This window comes from Lepus europaeus, chromosome 9 (assembly GCF_033115175.1).
Source record: "Lepus europaeus isolate LE1 chromosome 9, mLepTim1.pri, whole genome shotgun sequence".
In the NCBI taxonomy this organism is placed as follows: Eukaryota; Metazoa; Chordata; class Mammalia; order Lagomorpha; family Leporidae; genus Lepus; species Lepus europaeus.
In genome coordinates this window covers 60,437,478-60,459,363 of record NC_084835.1, presented here as the reverse complement: position 1 = coordinate 60,459,363, position 21,886 = coordinate 60,437,478, and the positions used below count along the sequence as shown (strand labels likewise).

General features: G+C 40.3%; 1 protein-coding gene across 2 annotated transcripts in view; it reads left to right on the top strand.

The window, feature by feature from the left end:
- PTPRM (protein tyrosine phosphatase receptor type M) overlaps positions 1-21,886 on the top strand; it is an 884,602-nt gene that overhangs the window by 524,289 nt on the left and 338,427 nt on the right. For both annotated transcript variants that reach the window (XM_062201377.1, XM_062201376.1), the window contains exons 9-11: positions 965-1,074; positions 12,520-12,721; positions 15,746-15,848. In XM_062201377.1, the coding sequence (XP_062057361.1) occupies positions 965-1,074; positions 12,520-12,721; positions 15,746-15,848 (415 nt within the window). The remainder of the gene's footprint in view (positions 1-964; positions 1,075-12,519; positions 12,722-15,745; positions 15,849-21,886) is intronic.

The following is a 21,886-nucleotide window of genomic DNA, read 5'->3' as shown; positions in this document are numbered from 1 at the left end:
AGCCAGGTGCTTCCTCCTGGTCTCCTATGCAGGTGCAGGGCCCAAGCACTTGGGCCATCCTCCACTGCCTTCCTTAGCCGCAGCAGAGAGCTGGACTGGAAGAGGAGCAACCGGGACAGAATCCGGCACCCCAACCGAAACTAGAACCCGGTGTGCTGGCACCGCAGGTGGAGGATTAGCCTAGTAAGCCGCGGCGCCAGCCTCAAATATATATGTATTTATAAACAGTATAATTATTCTGGTATATTTCATAAATATCTTGTTTATAAACTAGCTCATATACATCATGGTAATTGAAGTATGTATATTACAAAGCATACTCAAAAACTGAGTTTAAAATTGGTGATAAATAATCCTTTAAAAATAATATTAAATGTCATTTTATAGAAAATTGGCAAGTAAATCTTCATGTTCCCTTAAGTTGATTAGATTTTCTTATAAATTTCTAAGTTGTTACATATTTTAAGCTCTGAAAAAAATGGCCTCAACCTCCCTGAGACTCCTATATTCTTAACAAAATAATTTTTTAAATTGCATTGTATTTAATCTATATCAACCTCAGATTTGTGTGTGTTTTTAATAGATATACTAGTGTGACAGTACATATACAATGTTCTTTGACATGCATTTTGCATTCAATAATACAGTTATAAAGTACATCCATGATAGTGTATATATCTATCATTTAGTTTGGGATAATGAAAAAGTTCATTTAAAAGATAACTCCTGAGCTCCAATTTACTCAAACTTCAAAGAAAACATGACAGAATTGTTTTTCATTGGACAGATAGCATGGCTACAGTGGGTTTAGACTGCACATTTTTAAAAAGAAATGTGTATCTGTAGATTCTTACGGTGTATACTTCAATAAGGAGTAAAAGCTTAAGTCTAGAAAAATCTACCTTGATTTTTGGGGGGAAGAAAATTATTTCTCACACATTCATCTTTCCCTGCCCTCCTTTAGTCCCAGGTGCTGTCCCCACTGAATCCATCCAAGGAAGTACCTTTGAAGAGAAGATATTTCTTCAGTGGAGAGAACCCACCCAAACATATGGTGTAATCACTTTATATGAGGTAGTATATACACTTGTAATTTAATTTGTATTCTACTTTATTCTGATAAGTTAAGCCAATTAGTATGATTATACAATGCGTTTTAAAATTAATGCTTTCAATAGTTATAATGGTTATTGTATGGACACAAAAAAACTGAAAAATGATAGAGTTTCTGAATCTGCATAATTTCAGGCTGTGTATTATAGTGGGTAGGGAGTTCTCAGATGGTATGTTATTATATGTTGAGACACAGCGTAACATTTTAAAAGTCACCTCTATGGAAAAAAGGTAAGTATTTTGAAACATACGTTGATTAGTATGTAACTACAGAATCCTATTCTTGCTTAGCTATGAAATATTTTAGTCCTGAATTGTAGAAGAATACTGATTATCCAATTAGCAAAGTCAATAAAAATTGTCTCCAAAGTAGCAATAAAATGATGTCTTTTGGCTTCTGAGTATTAGCAAAGCATCCTTTAGACTTCTGTGGCGTGATTTTGTCTGCTGAGGCATATCAAATAGTTGGGTGATAGACAGCAGAGAAGAATTTGATGAATTGCTCAAGGAAAAAAATAACAGCAATAACTGAGTGACATTCATCATCACATTTGTGTAAGCGTCGTTTCACTATGCCTATTGTCATAGGAACAGGTGTTTTTTTTTTAAGGCTAGCATTTATTTGAATGCAAATTCAACAAAATTATATGTTGTACAGTTTCTAAAAATTGTGGCAGATCCTCATATGGAACCTGTGCTTGAATGCCTTTCACAACTGCTGACAAAAGCCTGGGCAGATTGGCTGTCAGACAGGAATCACTGGTAAACCCCTCCTGTGACCCAACTAGCCCCACATTTATGTTTCTTTTTGCCTTTTGAAAATTGGTATTGAAATGCAAAATAATAATAACAGTAAGTGAAAGCTAAATGAAGAAAGATAAAAGAAAAAAGTGGATTTTCATGCTTTTATTGATGCTGTTCATGGGCTGCTTCGTTGAAATGACTTGAGTTTTATGAAAATTCATGGTTCAGCTTTTATGGAGCTAAGCTTCATAATCAAATCAGATGAGTTCTTTTTTTTTTTTTTTTCCTCTTCAGTGATGAGACTCTTATCGTCAAGATTTTTAGCTCCATGATTGTTTTTAGGTGTCAGTTGGAGAGATTCTTCCCTAAGAATAGGAAATGTTTTTTGGGTGTTTTGTTTGTTTGTTTTACTAGAAAGGATATAGTTTTTGAAATCAACTTTAAATTCTAAGCATTAAGTCCACCTATCCTAGAAACCCATGTATTGCTCTACAGAGAGAAAATAGTAGCAAGATTCTTTCTAATCCCTCTAGACATATATCCTTGCGTGATAAGTAACTTCCCCATGAAAACAGCAGGAATAATAATTCAAAGAAAGAACCCATTAATCTCTCTGACTCAACAGCCAGGATCTCCCAGTTGAACACTGATCTAAATGCTAGTACAATGGGGGATGCATGAATGTGTCATAAATCAGGGTTTTAAAAATCAGATATTTGTAAGTAGAACAGGTTGGTTCATTTTTCTAGGCACCAAAGGAGAATTGTCAAGTGTGTGAATCAGGCTCAAGTGATTAATGCAGGTTTTCTGGCCACCAAATCTCTTTTCTTTTCCTCCTGTTTTCTGGAAGTAAGAAGGAAAGGAGTTCTCTGAACAGGCCTTAGGTGGAACCTCTGGAGGGAGCTCTTCTTAATCCAAGCTGAACCTCCGTGCTGTGATCCATGCAGCCTGTGCCAAAGTCTACCCTGTAGACAGATTCCTACTGGAGGTGACGACTAATGTTTTCCCAGACTCGGTCCTCAGTCTTAGGCATCACATCTTAAGTGACAAACAGATGTCCTCATAGAAGTGGGAACCATAGAACACCATCTTCTGTCAGGGCCACTTTTGAATATAGGTAAAATCCAGAAGATGGGCCAAGTTACCATGTCTGAGAAATGGTTAGTGATAAGTGACACAGGTGTTTCTTTCGGGAAGAAAACAAATTTGGATGGTTTCTGATGGAGAGACAAAGAAGCAGGTTGGGGGTTGCAGATGCTGCAAATGAACATACTGTAGGTTTAGCTTATTCTCCAGTAGCCTCTGCCTCCTGTGAAAGATGTACCAAAGAATTAATGATGGAACATACTGATAGTGGTGCTTTTTCCAAGAACAAAATTGACAATTGATAGCATCAGCTTTCCCCAACCTTCCCCAACCTCTGCTTTCTTTTCCCCTTGTCCTCGTACTGACTCCCATCCTGCTTCTACCTCACTGCCCAGTTCAGCGGTTCAATTTCATCACAGTTACCTTCCGAAAAGCTGGCTCTGATAATTACACCCTTCCTCAATAGCTATCAAGATCTTTCATTTTGTCAGGTTATAAATGTTATACCATTCTCTAAAAGACTATTTTAAGCTTTCAAAATCAAATATGCTTGCTTCTCAACTTGACTTTTCAGAAGTAACTGCTGTTATTAATAATTAGATACATGTCCTTCCAATATTTTGCAAGAGAAATTCTAGCACAAGTTCATTTATGAATATAGATAAATACAATTTAGTGTATGTTAGCAGGCCTAGCATTTTGTTGGAAGAATAGTATGCCTCATGAGACCCCCACTTCACATCATATAAAACTAGATATCAGATAAATTTATGAACTAAACAGAAAAGTTAATAACAATATAAGAAAAATATAGACACATTTTTGTAATATGCCTTTCTAAGCTGGAATCCTAGAAGGTATTTAAAAAAAAGATGGGCATATTCGGTTTTATAATATTTTAAACTTATGAATGATTAATGATACCATGAAGAAAGTCTAAATACAAATGAAAAACTTGGAGAAGTCATTTCAACTAACTAGCAGTCAACAGACTGGTGGCTGCAATATACATTGACTTATTATACATTAAAAAGGAAGACAAAACCCCCCTTTAGGGAAAAACAAGTGGAAAGAAAGTAAGAGCAGGCAACTCATACGAAAAATCTAACTGGCAAATGATAAAGTGCTTGTCCAACCTTACTAATGATTAGGAAATGAAATAAAGCAAGTAATGCAGAAAGTTTAAATTTCTGTCATATGTAGTGTTCCTCAGTGATGTGGAAAAATCTATACATGCCTAGACTGTTGATGGAAACATATACTTTGCAACTTATTTGTAGGCAATTTAGGAGTAGCTATTAGAATTTAGAACATTGCTGGCCGGCGCCGTAGGCTAATCCTCCGCCTTGCAGCGCCGGCAGACCAGGTTCTAGTCCCGGTTGGGGCGCCGGATTCTATCCTGGTTGCCCCTCTTCCAGGCCAGCTCTCTGCTATGGCCCGGGAAGGCAGTGGAGGATGGCCCAAGTGCTTGGGCCCTGCACCCACATGGGAGACCAGGGGAAGCACCTGGCTCCTGGCTTCGGATCAGCACTAGAGCCGGCCGCAGCGGCCATTGGAGGGTGAACCAACGGCAAAGGAAGACCTTTCTCTCTGTCTCTCTCTCTCACTATCCACTCTGCCTGTCCAAAAAAAAAAAAAAAAAAAAGAATTTAGAACATTGCATCTCAAACCGACTTCTTGAAGTCTGTCAGCCAATAATATTCCCAAATGCAAAAGGATATATGTTCAAGTATTTTCAATCTACTTCCCTTACTTTATATACCTTTCAATTGCCTAGTGAGTAAATTCTAGACTCCTGATCATGAGAATGAGAGTAACACATCTGGAGATTTTTAAAACACTTAGTATGTGTAAGGTGTTGGAGAAAAACAGGTAGAGAAGATATTGTTTGTCCTGCTCTACAAGTAACTGCCTTTTAGCAGCTAGCTACAGAAATAATTTAAAAAAAATCAAACTCAGACATTTAATTTAATGGGTGACTAGACTATAAAGTGCAGTTTTGCTTGAACACATAGTAAAATAGAAAGTTCTGGAATTGTCAACTGATTGAGGCATTGATAAATCAAGAGTTGAAAACTTTGCAAGAACCCAAGCCTAGACAGTTGGGCTCAGTTAATCACCATCAATAGAGAGTCCTAATATAGAACAATGAGATTTTAGTGCCATGTTAAAAAGTTTGGTGTTGGAGCCAACACTGTGGCACAGGTTTGAGTCCCAGTTGCTCCACTTCCAATCCAGCTCTCTGATAATGTGCTTGGGAAAGCAGTGGAAGATGGCCCAAGTCCCTTGGTTCTTGTCATCCATGGGGAGACCCAGGTGAAACTCCTGGCTTCAGCCTGGCACCGCCTTGGTCATTATGGCCATTTTGGGAGTAAACCAGCAGATGGAAAACCTTTGTCTCTCCTCTGTCTCTGTAATCCTGCCTTTCAAAAAATAAATAAATCTTTTTTTAAAATAAAAAGCTTTAAAAAGAAGTTTGGTTTCAATAGTTAAGACCTTCTGTGATCTAATCCCAATATTTACTTACTGTTTCATCTCCCATTATTTCATCTCCTGGAATCTAATGAGCCTTGCATATGGAATCTTCTTCTCCCTAAAAGCCTGTGAGTTCTCACACCACCCTGCCTTTGCTAATACTCTTCTTTCTGCCTTTGATGTCCCTGCTATGGTCTCCCCCGTAGTACTTTTGCTAATGTGTTTTATTCAAATATTGTACTTTTCCTGGAAGCATCCTGGGTCCTTCCTTTCCCAAAACCCTATTTAATGGTTCATCCCTGTGTGTTCAGAGTGGATTTCTCAGACCTCAGTGAATTATCTTATGCTGGCTGGAATTATCAACAATTCACGCTTCCGAGATTTTGATTCTCACAGCGCTCAAAGGTTGAATGTGATTCCATTTTGGTTTTCTTTGAGTCTCCCAATTTAGAATTCAAGACTTTAAGTAGAGAAAGGGAAGAAAATTTTGGAAGATTGCAGGTACTTACCTGAAAAACTGAAATCATCCATTATAAGCCACAGTTTAGTCCATCTTGCCTAAACGTACCTTCCCCCAACACACACACATACACACACACACACGTTGCTTATGTGTCATTTTGCTTATGACTTGGTACACATTATAAACTTACCTAGAATTTTATAGTAGCACTGGAACACCGATATTCTTTATTAAGCTTCAGTAAAATTTTTTCCACCCCAGCCAGCGATACAGTGCAAGTGCAAGAGCTTTCCCAAACTTACCTTCTGAGAGTTGGCTGCAGCTTTCTCCACTGCCTGACAATAGGTGTTGAATGGATATTTGTTGCAGTATCAAATGAAAGCAATAAATCCAAAGGATGCCTTGTGTTTGTGTCTGAGCATGGAGGCTAAGCCCGGTGTACTTGACCACCACCGCTCAGCCAGCATGTTCCCTGAGTATGCCCTAGTGGCAAGCAGGAGAATTACACCCTCAGCTTGTCCCTGTTCCTCAGGCATGCTCCTCGTTCCTGTCACTCAGACTCCCAGGGTCCTGGGAAGGGGTTTGAGGAGGGATGGAGACCAGGAATATTCTTATCTTTGGTGTACACACAAGGGAACTTCAAAGAGCTCATTAGAAAATGGAATTTTTTAAATTGTTTATTTTGATGCAAATAAATTTGAAATTCATGTCCCTGAGGGGCCTTCAAAAAGTTGTTGAAAATGCATATTATGAAAAAATAAAGCATGAGCTTCAAAAAGTTTTTGAACCAAACTACAATTTGTTTATTTTTATTGATTTGAATAGCACAGTAACTGAAAGAGAGGGAGAACACAGAGAATCAGAGATATTCTATCCAGTGGTTCACTCCCCTTAGGGTCACAATGGCCAGGGCTGGGCCATGTTGAAGCCAGGAGGCTGGAACTCTATGTGGGTCTCCCACATGGATGACAGGGGCTCATGTGCTTGGGCCATCTTCTGCTGCTTTCCAAGGAGCATTAGCAGTGAGCTGGATCAGAAGCAGAGCAACCGGAACTTGAACTGGAACTCCAATACAGGATGGTGACATTGCAAGCAGTGGCACCCTGCTGTACCACACCACCAGCCCCTACTATCTGTGAATTTTTCAACTTATCCTCATATATGCACAACATACTTGTTGGGATTGGGGAGAGGTTTCACAATTTTTAGAAATGCATCAATTAGTGTATATGTGTGATTTTAAAAGATTTATTTTTTGTTTGAGAGAGAGAGAGAGAGACCTTCCATCTGTTGATTCACTCTCCCAAAGGTCTGCAATAGCCAGGGCTGAGTCAAGCTGAAGCCCGGAGTCAGGAGCTCCATCTGAATCTCCTACATGGGTGGCAGGGGACCCAAGTACTTGGGCCATCCTCTGCTCCCTTCCCAGGGGCATTCACAGTAAGTTGGGTTGGAAGTGGAGCAGCCAGGACTTGAATCAGCACTCTGATATGGGGTGCTCATATCACAAGCAACAGCTTAACCTGCTGCACCGTAACTCCAACCCCTATTTGTGTACTTTCAGGGGCAAGGGAGAAAGATTTGATAATTTTTATCTAACTTTCAAAGGACATGTCCAAAAGACGGTTTCAAAAACCCCAGCTGGGTTTATCCTACACCTGCACAGTTATTGTCAGGTACCAGCCCATCAGCCCCAGGGGAACGCAAGTCCTCCAGTTGAGCTTTGCTCTACAGTCTGTGTCAGTGGCGCAAAGCTCCCACGTGCCATCCTGTAAGTTTCTACAGGAACACGTGCACACACCTGCTCTCTCCAGGAGTCTTTTAGGGAAATGCATACTGAGTGCCAAATATTTACAGATCACAGCGGGATCGGAAGGAAGCAGCAGCCATCAGTCACTCCTCAAAAATAAGATATAATTACCTGAGATGTTCTAATTCCTCTGGCACATTGAAATCATGATTTAAGACAGTACGAGAAATTCTACCACACTCCAAGGTTCATTGCCAAGTAAATCGTATGAACACAGTCACAGCAGTGGGCAGTCAGTGGATGCCGGGGATTGCTAGACCAGATTTAGAAAGACGGCTTTACAGGTCAACAAAATCGGAACTCTGACTTGAGTCATAGATCAGTACTTTGTCCCAGCCCCACCTGAACCTCAGCACCATCTTTGGAAACTTCTTTTTAGAACATTGAACCTTTTAGTGCTGTGACAGCTTTTTCCTGATCTTCTGGCTCTTTGTTGGCTGTTGCTGTCTCTATTCTATATGAAATATCAGTGTTAAAAGTGGGCATTTAGCCTACTGGTTAAAACACCTGTATGACTGTCTCAAGCTAGTGAATCCAAAAGGCATCCATAGCCAAGACAGATCATGTCAAAAGCCTTGGGCGATTACTGATGTCATACTGAAGAGTGTTATTTGTTAAATAAACGACAAGAGTCACTGTGCACTAACTTCCCATGCAGGACCTCTGTTCCCAAAGAGTTGTGTCATGAGACTTAATAGTAAGACTTGTTCTCAAGAATCACTTGCTGCTAGTGCATTAAATGGAGAATATTATTATGTCTCATAAGTTAGAGTTATGTCTCAGAGCTTGCAAAAGATGTATCATCCTTGGGTTCTTCTTTAAAGACAAATAAGTTTCTTTTTTTTTTTCAAAAGATTATTTATTTGAAAGTCAGAGTTATGCGGGGGTGGGGGGAAGCTTCCATCCACTGGTTCACCCGCCAAATGGCTACAACGGCCAGAGCTGCACTGATATGAAGACAGGAGCCAGGAGCTTCTTCCAGGTCTCCTACGTGGGTGCAGGGGCCCTAGGACTTGAGCCATCTTCCACTGCTTTCCCAGGCCATAGCAGAGAGCTGGATTGGAAGTGGAGCAGCCGGGTCTCAAATTGGCACCCATATGGGATGCCAGCACTTCAGGCCAGGGTGTTAACCTGCTGCGCCACAGTGCCGGCCCCAAGACAATTAAGTTTCTAAAAGGAAAGAAGGGGGAGGAAGGAAGGGAAAAGAGGAAGGGGAAAAAGCAGGCAAAATTACCCTTGAGAAATAATAACATGTATCAGCTCTTGTATAGCTAGTTGAGGAACACTTGGCTTTTTTTTTTTTTTTACTCCATTTGTTCTTTTTTTCTTTCTCTTTCTTTCTTTCTATTTCTCTTTCTCAGATAAAACAAGAGAGAGAGAGTAGAGTGGGCACAGTGGGAAGGTGGGAAGAATTACTATGTACATAATGTTGTGTTTATGAGACACATACAAATTAAAAATAAATAAATTTAAAAATAAAACACCCATATTCCACATCACAGTACGTAGGTCTGATTCCTGACTCTGGCTCCTAGCTCCAGCATCCTGCTAACGCACAGTCTGGGAGGCAGCAGTAAAGTTCCCAGTGCCCATCTTCCATCTCAGCCATTGTGGGCATTTACGGGGTAAACCATTGGATGGAGTCATCTGTGCCCCCCTCCTTCTCTATCTGTTTCTTCATATCTCTCTATGCCTCTCAAATATAAGAAATAAATGCCGTTTTTCACTAGGCATGTTACTGGGACCTTCGTTTTCTCTAAACTCCTTTCCCTAATGGATGATCCCATTCATTCCAAAGCCATGTCATTTGAGTGCTAAGCACCCCCAAATCTCCATTTCTAACCCAGTTCTTTGCATCCCAGCTTTGTTGTATCCCAAAGGTACTCCCAATGCTTGTTGAAAAATGAAGTTAAAAGATATGCTTATTTAGACATACAAAAAAAATGTTGAAATCCATGCCTATGAGAAGTCTTCAGTAAGGTATTAGAAAAATGCATATTACGCAAAAACTATCTGTGGATATCAAAACTTTTCTGTACCAAGTGAAGTTAGCTTTTAATTCTATTTTTGACAAACTTTTTAGAGGAGAGCCTTACATATGTCCACTTGACTGCCATTTGCATTTCAAGCTTGATGTGTCCACATCTGTCTGTAAATTTCTCTTTATTCGTTCCATCCTATTTCAATACGTGGGACTGCCTTTTGCTCCAGCCCAAAACATGGAACCTGTCCTGGGTTCGTCCACCTGTCCTGCATATGCAGTCTCTCTCCAGGTTCTATCCATGGTGTCTCTAAAATGTGCTGGGTCTTTTCCTTCTCTGCTCTCTCACCACTCCTGCCTCAACCCCAGCCACCTCACCGGCACTGCCTCTGTGGCCCATTGACGCTGCTGCGGCTCCTGCTGATCCTCTGACCATCTTTGTTGCCCCTTCCGATCAAACCAGCCAATGTGCCTTTTGTATAGGGAAGTCAAATCATTTTATTTTCACTCTCGAAGATCTCCAAGGATCCCTGTTGTGTGTATCCAAACTTTTTATTTTTGGGGTGCCAAGCACAGCCCGGGATGGTCCTGACCACTTCTCCAGACAGGCCCTCTTCCTGCTCACTGCCTGTGTGCAGCACACTCCCCAGTTCATGCAGTTCTTCCCAATTCCCCCAATTCCAGCTCCTCCACTTCACTGCCATCTCCTAGCGGGCCTTCCCCCGACCATTTGTTTCTGCTGTGGAACTTTTGTGTTTTAACTTTATTAACTTCCTTATTGTAGGTCTCCTCAGCTCCACCGTACCCCGCCCAGGCTCTTAGCTCTCTGAAGGCAGGATTCCGCCTGCTGGCCACTCTGCTCATGAAGTGGCTGTGTTCAGTCATTGTTCAAATGAAATGAGTGAGCCCAGACAGAGACAGCCGGAGCGGGTGAGAGTCTGCGAACAAGAGTAGTTTTAGGAAAGCCCCAGAAGTGTTTGTGGGATGGTACAACCACAACCCTTGTCCGGAACTGAGGCAATGCTACATCATAGAGCTGCGTATTCTGAAATATGTTTGGAGAAATTGGTGAAAGACGGTGGGAAAATGAGGCCAAGGAGCTTGGGCTTTGTCCCATATGCCTTTGTGTCCCATTCAAGTTTTTAGATGTACAGTACAGTGACAAAGAAGATACCGAGCCCTGGTGGACAGTGATCATCTTTATTCTGATTGTATGCGCTCAGAATCGGTGGGTTGCTTCTTCCTTTCCCCAGCAAACTGTGACTGTCCACAGGGCAGGGACAAGACCTGAATGACCATGAGACCCCAGCTCAGAACCCAGGGCTTGGGGAGTTAGGGGTGCTAAGTGGGTTGTGCTCCAAGTGTGTGAAGGGGTAAGTAAGTAAACTATGGGGAGGCAGTAGGCTGTCTCAGTGCAGCTCTGCCTCCTCTACCCCTTTCTCTGTGGGTATCAGAATGGGAAGCTCACAGCTGATGCGTTGCTGAAGCCCCTCCTCCAGCCTAGCCTCTGACCCAGCTGCTGGGCAGCGGCTCTGGGCTCTTCTGCTCTTCATGGCCCGAGCCTCCTGAGGGAAGTCGGTTAGGGGGTTAACGCTTATCCTCTGCCTGACTCTGATGGTGCCACACATCGCAGTGATTAATATATACACAGCAAACTTTCCTGCCAAAGCTCTGTTGATTCAATCTAAATATTCTTTCAGAGGTCTTCTTAATTATAATGACATGGTATAAATATAAGAGGAAAGAATGTCAATTATCACTTCGTATAATAACAGTGTTAGTGTTCATGCACATAAATTATGAGTAAGTTTACCTACTTACAAGTGAAAAAGTGGCTCGGTTTTGCAATTTAAAACTTTGGAATATGCCCCATTTAAAAATTATGTCATTACCACCAGTAGAAGTTAGTAATCACCACTGAAGTGCATGTTCTTGAATAGCTGATGAACGACTTTTAGTGAAATTCTTTAAAAAAATCATTTGAAAGGGCAAAGTTTAAAGACACCTCTGTTAGATTTATTTTCAAACATTCTGGACTCATCTGACATGCTTTGAATATCTTGCATAGCAGATCCGATGAGAATTTCTAGAGCTGCTCTGCTCGATCAGGCAGCTGCTAGCTAACGCGTGGCAATTTAAATGTGGGTCCATTGAAGCTTAAAAATGTAAAATTTCCAGCTCCTTGGCCTTGCTAACCACGTTTCAAGTGCTCGGTGGCCACAAGTACCTGGTGGCCTCCGTGTGGAACAGGGCAGGACATTTCCAGCATGACAGGAAGTTCTGTTGGACCACGAAGTTCTGAAGGAAGCCCACATACATGGCCCATAGTGAGCAGCTTCCTATTCATAGGGCATCCGGAACATGGGTGTGTGTCTCGGACTTGTCTGTGGAGCGGTTATCTGTGCCTACATTGATGGAAACACGCACAAGTGCCTTGTTCCCAATAGACAATCGTCTATCCAGTGCTAAATCAAACCATGGCCACTGGGTTAGGGCTGCGGCCGGCCTTCTGTCAGGGCCTTATCTGTCTGAGCTAGTTGTCTGTTTTGCTCTAAGACAACTGTAATGTAGTTTTACAAAATGACATTTTGAAAGCAAACAACTTGAAGGTGTTAGCTTAAACCTGAGCTCATGGCTTTAAGTTGCTCCGTCTATAAAAGTAATAACTCAGAACAGTTTTGGCTGAGTTCCCTCGCCTCTTCAGTGGACTCAGGGTTTGAAGAGTCTTGGTGTGAAGGAGAACTTATCATAAAGAGTCTGACAGTGCATGCATCAGAAGGGTTTATTGGATAAAGATGCAATGTCGTCCATCTGCTGTCAATATTTTATCACATTCTTGTTCTTTTGCAGATCACCTACAAAGCAGTCAGTTCTTTTGACCCAGAAATAGACTTATCCAATCAAAGTGGAAGAGTCTCAAAACTGGGAAATGAAACTCACTTCCTGTTTTTTGGACTGTATCCTGGGACCACATACTCCTTCACCATCCGAGCCAGCACAGCTAAGGGCTTTGGGCCTCCAGCAACAAACCAGTTTACGACCAAGATATCAGGTATTACACATTCATGGTGAAGACTTTTATCAGAAGTGGCATTTTTGTACTTTCTCATTCCCACTGTCAAGGATGCTTGTCTCACCCACACTAACACGCTGGATCCAGATGAATGCCTCTCTCGATTCCTGAAACTTAGACACATGGAGTTAAATGAATCCTATAAATCTTTATCTTGAGAGCTTAAGGTGCACATGCATTAGAGGTGGCCACTCTCAGGTTAGTAATTGGCATTGGAGGACTTGGCAGAAGGCAGGAGAGGAGACACGCTCAGCCCCACTACAAGCCCACGTTTCCAGAGCAGCAGTGTTGTAAAAACAACTGTAATGAGCCATGAACAATTGAGATCATAGCAGAAAGGCGGTGCCTTATGGAGTCTGCTTCCAGAAAGCCCAGTCTTCTCAGGACCTTCAACACGAGCAGCTTCTCTTCCTAAAGAGAGGGGCAACCACACGGGCACGGCAAGCCTCCAGCTCTTTGCTTTTAGCGTTTCAGTTAGACCACCCATAATTTGAGCAATTTCCCTAGGCAGGTTCAACTGTTTAGAATGTCTTAGTACATCTGACTAGAGGAGGTCAAGTTGACTTCTGGTCTGGGATATTGAACCATAATAAACAAAATTCTAGGGACATTTTCTTTTTCTCACCTTCCTCCCTTCCTAAGTTGGATATAAATGGGGGAAGATTTGATTTTGGGCTTTGACTGTGCTGGGTGGGAGCAGATGGGATGGAGGGAGGGGTAGGAGGTAATGTTTTATCAGCCAGGGCTAGTGCAATAAAATTTAGCTTGGATTTTGTATCTGTTGCCCCCCTCATTTTTAGTTTTATCAAAAAGATTTTGTTTGGGATTGAAGAAAGTGCATATCCATAATTGGGTATTGTAAGTGTTCTGCTAGGTTTTGAGAAGAGATTTGGAATTTTGTTTTTAAGCAATTGCAACATAAAGGATAATTTTTCATTGTGCAAGATTTTATTTGTGAGCACAAGCTTGACTTGAAATCTAATATACATTTGGCATACAACATAAAGCATTAGGTTATGGGAACAATACATAAAATTAGAAAATAAAAAGCAGTACTTGGAAGCTTAAAAAAAATGACAGACTGTATAGATAGGCTAAGTTGAAAGACCACTGGACATAGAATCAGTTGGGCTCTACTTGAGATTACTTTCTTTTTAAAAACAATTTTTATTTTTTATCTGACACATAAAAATTATTCGTATCATGGGGTGCTGCGTGATATTTCTATACTTGTATATTTATAGCATGATTACCCATCAGGATAAACCTATCTACTTCTTCAAATATTTAACACTTTTAAATGGTGAAAACATTTGAAATCCTTTCTTCTAGTTTTTTAAAAGGGCTTTGGAGAAATATCCAGTACATTATCATTATCTATTGTCAACCTATTTGCAGTAGGACCCCAGAACTACTTACTCCTAACTATAACTCAAATTTTTGCATTTACTTCCTCTGTGATCCTAAGTGATTGTACTTCTGCATATAAATTAAGCTGACATTATCTATTGCATGGATTTATCATGTATCTTTAAATGGGAAATACATGCCAACCTGTGTATCCCTAAGCCTTTTAAAAATTTTTTTCTCCACTGGAAACCCTGTCTCAAATTATCTTAAAGAGGATGTTCATTTAGGGAAAAAAAAAATGCTATTTCTGTTTTTATTGGGTAAAATTTTGATCAATACAACTCTGACCGTTGCTAGCACACCAAATTCTTCTAATTCTATCCCAAAGTGAAGAATCTTGACATTTCAGTTGGCCTAGGCAGGCTTATCAAGAATAGCTATTTGATTTGCATAGTTTTTAGAAAGTTGCAGGTTTGTGGACCCAGTTTTCTATTTTCATGGACCAAAGGGAAAGGAACTGCTCATGTATACCAAAATGTCATTCTGTGTTAGGAATTAGAGTTCATGTTGAATGAAACTGGAGTTAATTTTTAATGCAGAGAAAATTCGATGTATGGAGCTAAGAAGAAACCTATGACTGTTCCATGAGAACTGCTTTGTATGTAAGACAGTTTTGTGAACTGTTTTTGCAAGAAACCATCTCTTACCTTCTCTTCAAGTCAGGGACCCCCACCTGTGGGTTGTGGACAGGTGATGCCCTCCCACAGGCACACACCACTGTTCCACTACCCAGTGAAAGGCTCCTTGGTGGTGGGAGCACAGTTACTGAAGAGCTCTGTTTTCTTGTGGTCATCAGACTTCACAACCTAGAGAGGAAAGAATGCCAAGAAGTGGCGTTGGAAATAGGATTCACATGGGGAAGAGAACTGACATTTGGAGAATTACATTTGCCTTGCTCACTCATCCTCTTATCTCTTTGAATTGTCACAATAACCAGAGAAGGTCATTTCCCCCAGCTTTCAAAATAGCCGAAGCTCCAGAGAGGCTGTGCCTAAGTTACTGCTGGTTAAAACGCGACACAGCACAAGCCAAGCCCAAGCCTTTCTTTGATTCTCAAATGTTTGCCCCTACTAGGCTTTTCCCCTAAAGTCCCTGAGTTATCACTAATGAATTCCAACAGGTCCTCTGGCTCCGTTGTCCTCTCCAAGTGCCCTGATGGAGTATCGGTACATGAGTTCTTCCTAGATGAAGAACTGTCATGTTCCGCTTTGTGGTTTATTGCAAAACTTAAATATGCCTTAGAGGGAAACGATTTATTGAAGATAGCATATTTACAGCAAAGGATGTAAGTTAGAAGCATTCAGCTCAATTAGTTTTCACAAACTGACTGTAGCTGTTTAGTCAGAATCCAAACGCCCCCTCCTACCATCTTCCAACTTTGACTCGAGATCAAAGAGGTCAATATATACTGGTTGTAGCAAGTTATTAGACTGTGTAGGGAATACACGTTAAGCTGATTTGTGGTCAGTTGATAGGTGCAATTTAAAGCATGTGCACTGTGTTCTTAATGTTTTTGTAAAAGAACGTGGGAAGCACACCTAAGAAGATAAATGAGGAACGAATGAGACTTTATCCTTATGCCTTTTTCCCCAGCACCCTCGATGCCAGCTTATGAACTTGAGACACCTTTGAATCAAACTGACAACACAGTGACAGTCATGCTGAAACCTGCACAGAGCAGAGGAGCACCTGTCAGGTAGGAAGCGGGGTCGGGGAGAGGGGCTGGCTCTAGAGAGAAGAAAATGGAAATCACTTTGATTAATTTCTCCAATGTGTTTTCTAGGGGTTTGTTACAAACCTCAATCAGCATGTAAATGCATATCTTTATTAGCTCTAATTAAAGAAAATGACTGAAGAACAGGAAAGGGCTTTGATGTAAGGTGATGGAATATTGTTTAAAGGGTTTCATTCTGATGCAAGAAGGGTGTTCTTTTGAAGATAAGGAACAAAGCCTTAGTCAGTTGAGGAGGTGGCTTTACCCTTAACAGGTAATTTCTTGTTTCAGTTTCCTTCCCAGATGACAGTTTTGTCCAGAACTCTGGTCTTCAAATGGACTTTTGCTGTTTTTCTCATTTACTTGGTTTTATGTCATTTGACTTTTACTCAGGTGGCTAATTTCTCAATTGAGTATGTAATCAGTAATTGTGTTTGTTTAAAAATGGCTGATTGGAAAGAACTTTGTGAAGTCTTTATTTGAGCAGATTTACGTTTATGCCAAACCTGGGCCCAGTTTCTCATTATTATGATTGATATAACTGAGAAATGACGAAGTGTAACTTTTACAGTGAATGAGAAAGTTTTTTGTTTGTTATTTTTTTTTTCCACAAAGGGCCAAGGAATGCCTGAATAACTCTATGTTCTTGTTTCAGGGGGATTTAGAATAGATTTTTTTTTATCAGAACAGATACCCTTTGTTTTTATCAGAATAGATTCCCTTCAAAGCAGTCTATTACTGTGAATAGCACGTTCTGAGAAAACCTTACATTCAGCATGAAGACTGGTTGGAGAGCTTGCTTCTACCTCCCTTTTGAGGAATTTCATTTCATTAACCTTTTAACAGGCTCTGTTTGATCACAGGGCAGTCAGCTGGTCTTCTTTCTACTTCATGCCATATATGCACCTCCGAGTTTCTAAAGTTAAAGGTAAAAACAGAACTGTATTAGTTGACAGTGAATTCAGGTTAAAGTAAACTCATAGAGCTTTTTATTTGAAAAACCTACACAATTTTATGGGACAGTTTTTAGTTGGTTCTGTTGAGTTCTGCAACTTGGTATCTAGTGTGAGGGGTTTATGGTTACCATTCATAGGTGTGGTTTATGAGAACACCATGAAATCTATGAAAGCTTTATTCCAAATTTAAAATGATGTTACTGCTAAATAAGTGATGCTGTTGACATCACTTTCACAAGGTGGTGCTGAGAGATTGTCCGTATCTGATTGACCCAAAGCATGTGGACAAGACTCAGTGGGTCTGTAACCTTGGGTTAGACTTTTGTCATTTCAGATAGCTGGATTTGTATTAAATGAAAATTTATGCTCTGCCCATGGCCTTGGAGGCATCATTTTTTTTTCCTGACCAACTTAACCATTGCACAGATTCAGCAATAGCAGATCATTAAAGGACAGGGGCCTGTGATTTACTGTGAAGTATCAGGAGAAAATAAAAGGCTAAAAGTCACTCATGTCCAATGCCTCAAAACTGAAGAAGGCTAAAATCATAACCATTTGTCAAAATGGCCAGTTATTTCCTGTTACTTCTTTCTCATATAAACTCCATTTACACATTTCCCATTCTTTTCTCTAACCTTCAAACTGGTTCAGTAAAGTTTCCAACCACATCTTTGTACAGACTTGTCCAAGTCTCAGTTTTGAAATTATACCCCTTTGGGCAGTCTACCTTAGTCCTCTTCCCTCTCCCCCTTCCCTTATCTGTTTCAAATGTCAGATGCATTCTGAACGACTGTTCATTTTTTCTTTTTTTTAACTTTTATTTAATAAATATAAATTTCCAATGTACAGCTTATGGATTACAATGGCTCCCCCTCCCATAACTTCCCTCCTGCCCCCAACCCTCCCCTCTCCCGCTCCCTCTCCCCTTCCATTCACATCAAGATTCATTTTCAATTCTCTTTATATACAGAAGATCAATTTAGTATATATTAAGATTTCAATAGTTTGCACCCACATAAAAACACAAAGTGAAACATACTGTTTGAGTACTAGTTATAGCATTAAATCAAAATGTACAGCACATTAAGGACAGAGATCCCACATGAGGAGCAAGTGCACAGTGACTCCTATTGTTGACCCAACAAATTGACACTCTAATTTATGGTGCCAGTAACCACCCTAGGCTCTTGTCATGAGTTGCCAAGGCTATGGAAGCCTTCCAGGTTTGCCGACTCTGATCATATTTAGACAAGGTCATAAAAGACAGGGTGAGGATAGTAACCAATGATCCTAAGAGTGGCATTAACCAGGTTTGAACAATTATACAGCATTAAGTGGGGAAGAGGACCATCAGTACACACAGGTTGGGAGTAGAGCCATTGGAGGTAGAGTAGAGGTTATGATTACGAAGGAATGAGGCCCAAGTGTGCTAGACAGGGTCTAGAACAAAGGCCAGAGTCATTATTAGAGGAGCTAAGAAAGGTGCTGTCTAAGCTACAATTAGGTTTTCTGATTGAGAGGCAAATAGAACCTGACAGAAGGGGCTTGATATTAATCTGTTGGGCTTTAGGCCTTGTAAATTCAGAGGCCCAGACCTATCTATCTCTTCACATGGGGTCCATCCTAAGGGAGGTGTGAACCACCTGGGGGAAGGCACTCTGTTGACTTTCATTACTTAGCAGGCCTGGGAGGAGAGCTGGCTAGGTAAAGGCAGGGGGCATCTCTAACAAGAAATTTACAGTTCTGCCTGCAATGTTGCTGACCCTACTTGGCCATCCCCTCAGCTGCAGTGGTCACTTTGGAAGCTGGGCTGAGTGAAGGGCTTTTCAGCTTAGAGCCAATAAGATCTGTGGCTCTGACCTGGGCATCCTTCGACTCCAGGGCAGGTCCATTTCCAGTGATCCAACTCTTGGCAGAGCTGCCAGGGCTCTTCACAAGTTGACTTCTGCTGAAGCCCAGGCTTACCACATTGAAAGCCACTGCAGTGGACTGGCCTGTTGGGTCTCCTTGAGGGCAGATCACTGTACAGATCAGCCATTAATAGGCCTGCCACCCATTGCTTCTGATGCCTAGCTTTCTTTTCCTCCTGGTTTTTGTTAAAGCAGACCAGAGGATGCAAGTCAAGGGAGTGCCCAAGTCCCATCTCTAATCTTCAGTGGCCTGAACTACAAGTCTATAGTCACAGGCATGTTCTGTAGTAGTTTTTCTAAGGTAGACAATGCCCATAAGGAAAATTATATTCTGACTTCAAAACTTTCTTTCCCTTTGGTCTGAAAGAGAGGTTTTTTTCTACTTACTGTTTACTGTGCTGATGGCGAAGTGAATCTAGCTATGAGATTATTATTTAAGTTCTTATTTTGGCTATGTTATTACAGAAAAATGTTAGCCATCTCTTTTATAAGGTCTAAAGATTAAATTGTGCATCCTACAGATTCCTTCATAATAGAATTAGTTTCCTACCTTGAAGAGAATAGAGAAATGAAAGAACAAGTTGGGCTTAGAATAGAGAAATGAGGGAGCAAGTCCTAGATTGCTTGCTAACAATAGCAATATTACATGAATACTTAGCAAACCGTTTCAACCATTAGATAACAACTTAAGAAAACATTTACCAGAAGGTCCAATAACTTCTATAAATTTTAAGAATCATGTATTTGAAAACACCTCTTAAATATCTAACATGGTGTAGTTTGTTTAACCAGTAAACTTAAGCACAACCATATAAAATGTTTTTAGTTTCTTTCTACCAACAAGTATAAAACATATGATGCAGAAATTCAGGTCACACGAATTAAAATGTATCTTTGATTAATTTTAGCAGCTTAAATTTATGGACAATCTTATCTATAAGCCAATTAAAATAAAATTCTTAATAAAATTTTCCCATGTGGACAAAACAATATGTACACACATATAACATAACATAATAGACCAATATAGCAATTTTAATAATAGCTTTTAAAATCTTTAACTCTTTTTGTAGATTGCCAATTGATTTGAATTGCTTTTTCTTTTTAGTAACCTCAGTTAACCATACTTTCTCTCAGTTGATACTGTTAATACATTATTGGCTTCATCTGTTTACAGAGCCGTCCCAAAGAACTGAATACAATAGAAGTGATTCGAAAAAGTCCATAGGAACCTATAGGAGGACAGCTAATCACAGAACCAACAACGCTTTAGTTTTATGAGCAGCAAATCATATATGACTGTGGATGACAAAAGACTTTAAGTTGCCATGTTTAAAATTATAAACTCATCAACCAACAAGAGGCACTTGCTTACTTCACAGTATTTTTGAAAGCACCTGCAGGACTTTACAAGTATTTAACGCTTTAGGCTTCTGGGGCTTTCTCATTAAGCTAACTATCATGTCTAGTAACACAAGATCATTAGACTTTGTAATTCTCAAACATTTGTATTAATAGCATTTTCCATTATAGAAACTTAAAATTTAGTACCACATCACATCTTGACAGTACTTCTAATATAATCCAAATAGCCTGATTAGTTGGTGTCTCTATAAGATGAGAGACATAGGTCCTTTGATTTTTTCAGTTGGGCCCAAACTGGAAAAACCAAAGTCCAAGATTTACTGGAAATTTTAGAGTGCAGATTGTTTGGAACTTTGATTTTTTGAATGCCTGTCAAGAACACCAAGAAGGCTCAAAATCCAAAATATCTGGTTGAAATAAGATTCCTTAAAAACATAACATAACATAGTCAAAGTGGAAGTTCTCTCCTCCCTTCAGAGAAAGGTACCTCCTTCTTTGATGGCCCCGTTCTTTCCACAGGGATCTCACTCACAGAGATCTTTCATTTAGGTCTTCTTCTTTTTTTTTTTTCTTTTCCATGGTATCTTGGCTTTCCATGCCTACAATACTCTCATGGGCTCTTCAGCCAGATCCGAATGCCTTAAGGGCTGATTCTGAGGCCAGAGTGTTGATTAGGACATCTGCCATTCTATGAGTCTGCTGTGTATCCCACTTCCCATGTTGGATCTTTCTCTCCCTTTTTGATTCTATCTGTTAGTATTAGCAGACACTTGTCTTGTTTGTGTGATCCCTTTGACTCTTAGACCTATCAGAGCCATCAATTGTGAACTGAAATTGATCACTTGGACTAGTGAGCTGGCATTGGTACATGCCACCTTGATGGGATTGTATTGGAATCCCCTGGCACATTTCTAACTCCACCATTTGAGGCAAGTCTGATTGAGCATGTCCCAAATTGTACATCCCCTCCCTCTCTTTTTCCCACTCTTAAATTTAACAGGGATCACTTTTCAGTTAAAATTTAAACACCTAAGAATAATTGTGTGTTAATTACAGAGTTCAACCACTAGTACTAGAACAACAACAACAACAACAAATACTAAAAAGGATAGAGTATTACATTGTACATCTAGAGTCAGGACAAGAGCTGACTTTTGTTGTTTCTTATAGTGTCCATTTCACTTCAACAGGTTTCCCCTTTGGTGCTCAGTTGTCGCCGATCAGGGAAAACAAATGATATTTGTCTCTTTGGGACTGGCTTAATTCACTCAGCATGATGTTTTCCAGATTCCTCCATCTTGTTGCAAATGACTGGGTTTCATTGTTTCTTACTGCTGTATAGTATTCTATGGAGTACATGTCCCATAATTTCTTTATCCAGTCTACTGTTGATGGACATTTGGGTTGGTTCCAGGTCTTAGCTATTGTGAATTGAGCTGCAATAAACATTAATGTGCAGATGGCTTTTTTATTAGCCAAATTAAGTTCCTTTGGGTAAATTCCAAGGAGTGGGATGGCTGGGTTGTATGGTAGGGTTATGTTCAGGTTTCTGAGGAATCTCCAGACAGACTTCCATAGTGGCTTAACCAGTTTGCATTCCCACCAACAGTGGGTTAGTGTCCCTTTTCCCCCACATCCTCTCCAGCATCTGTTGTTGGTAGATTTCTGAATGTGAGCCATTCTCACTGGGGTGAGGTGAAACCTCATTGTGGTTTTGATTTGCATTTCTCTGATTGCTAGTGATCTTGAACATTTTTTCATGTGTCTGTTGGCCATTTGGATTTCCTCT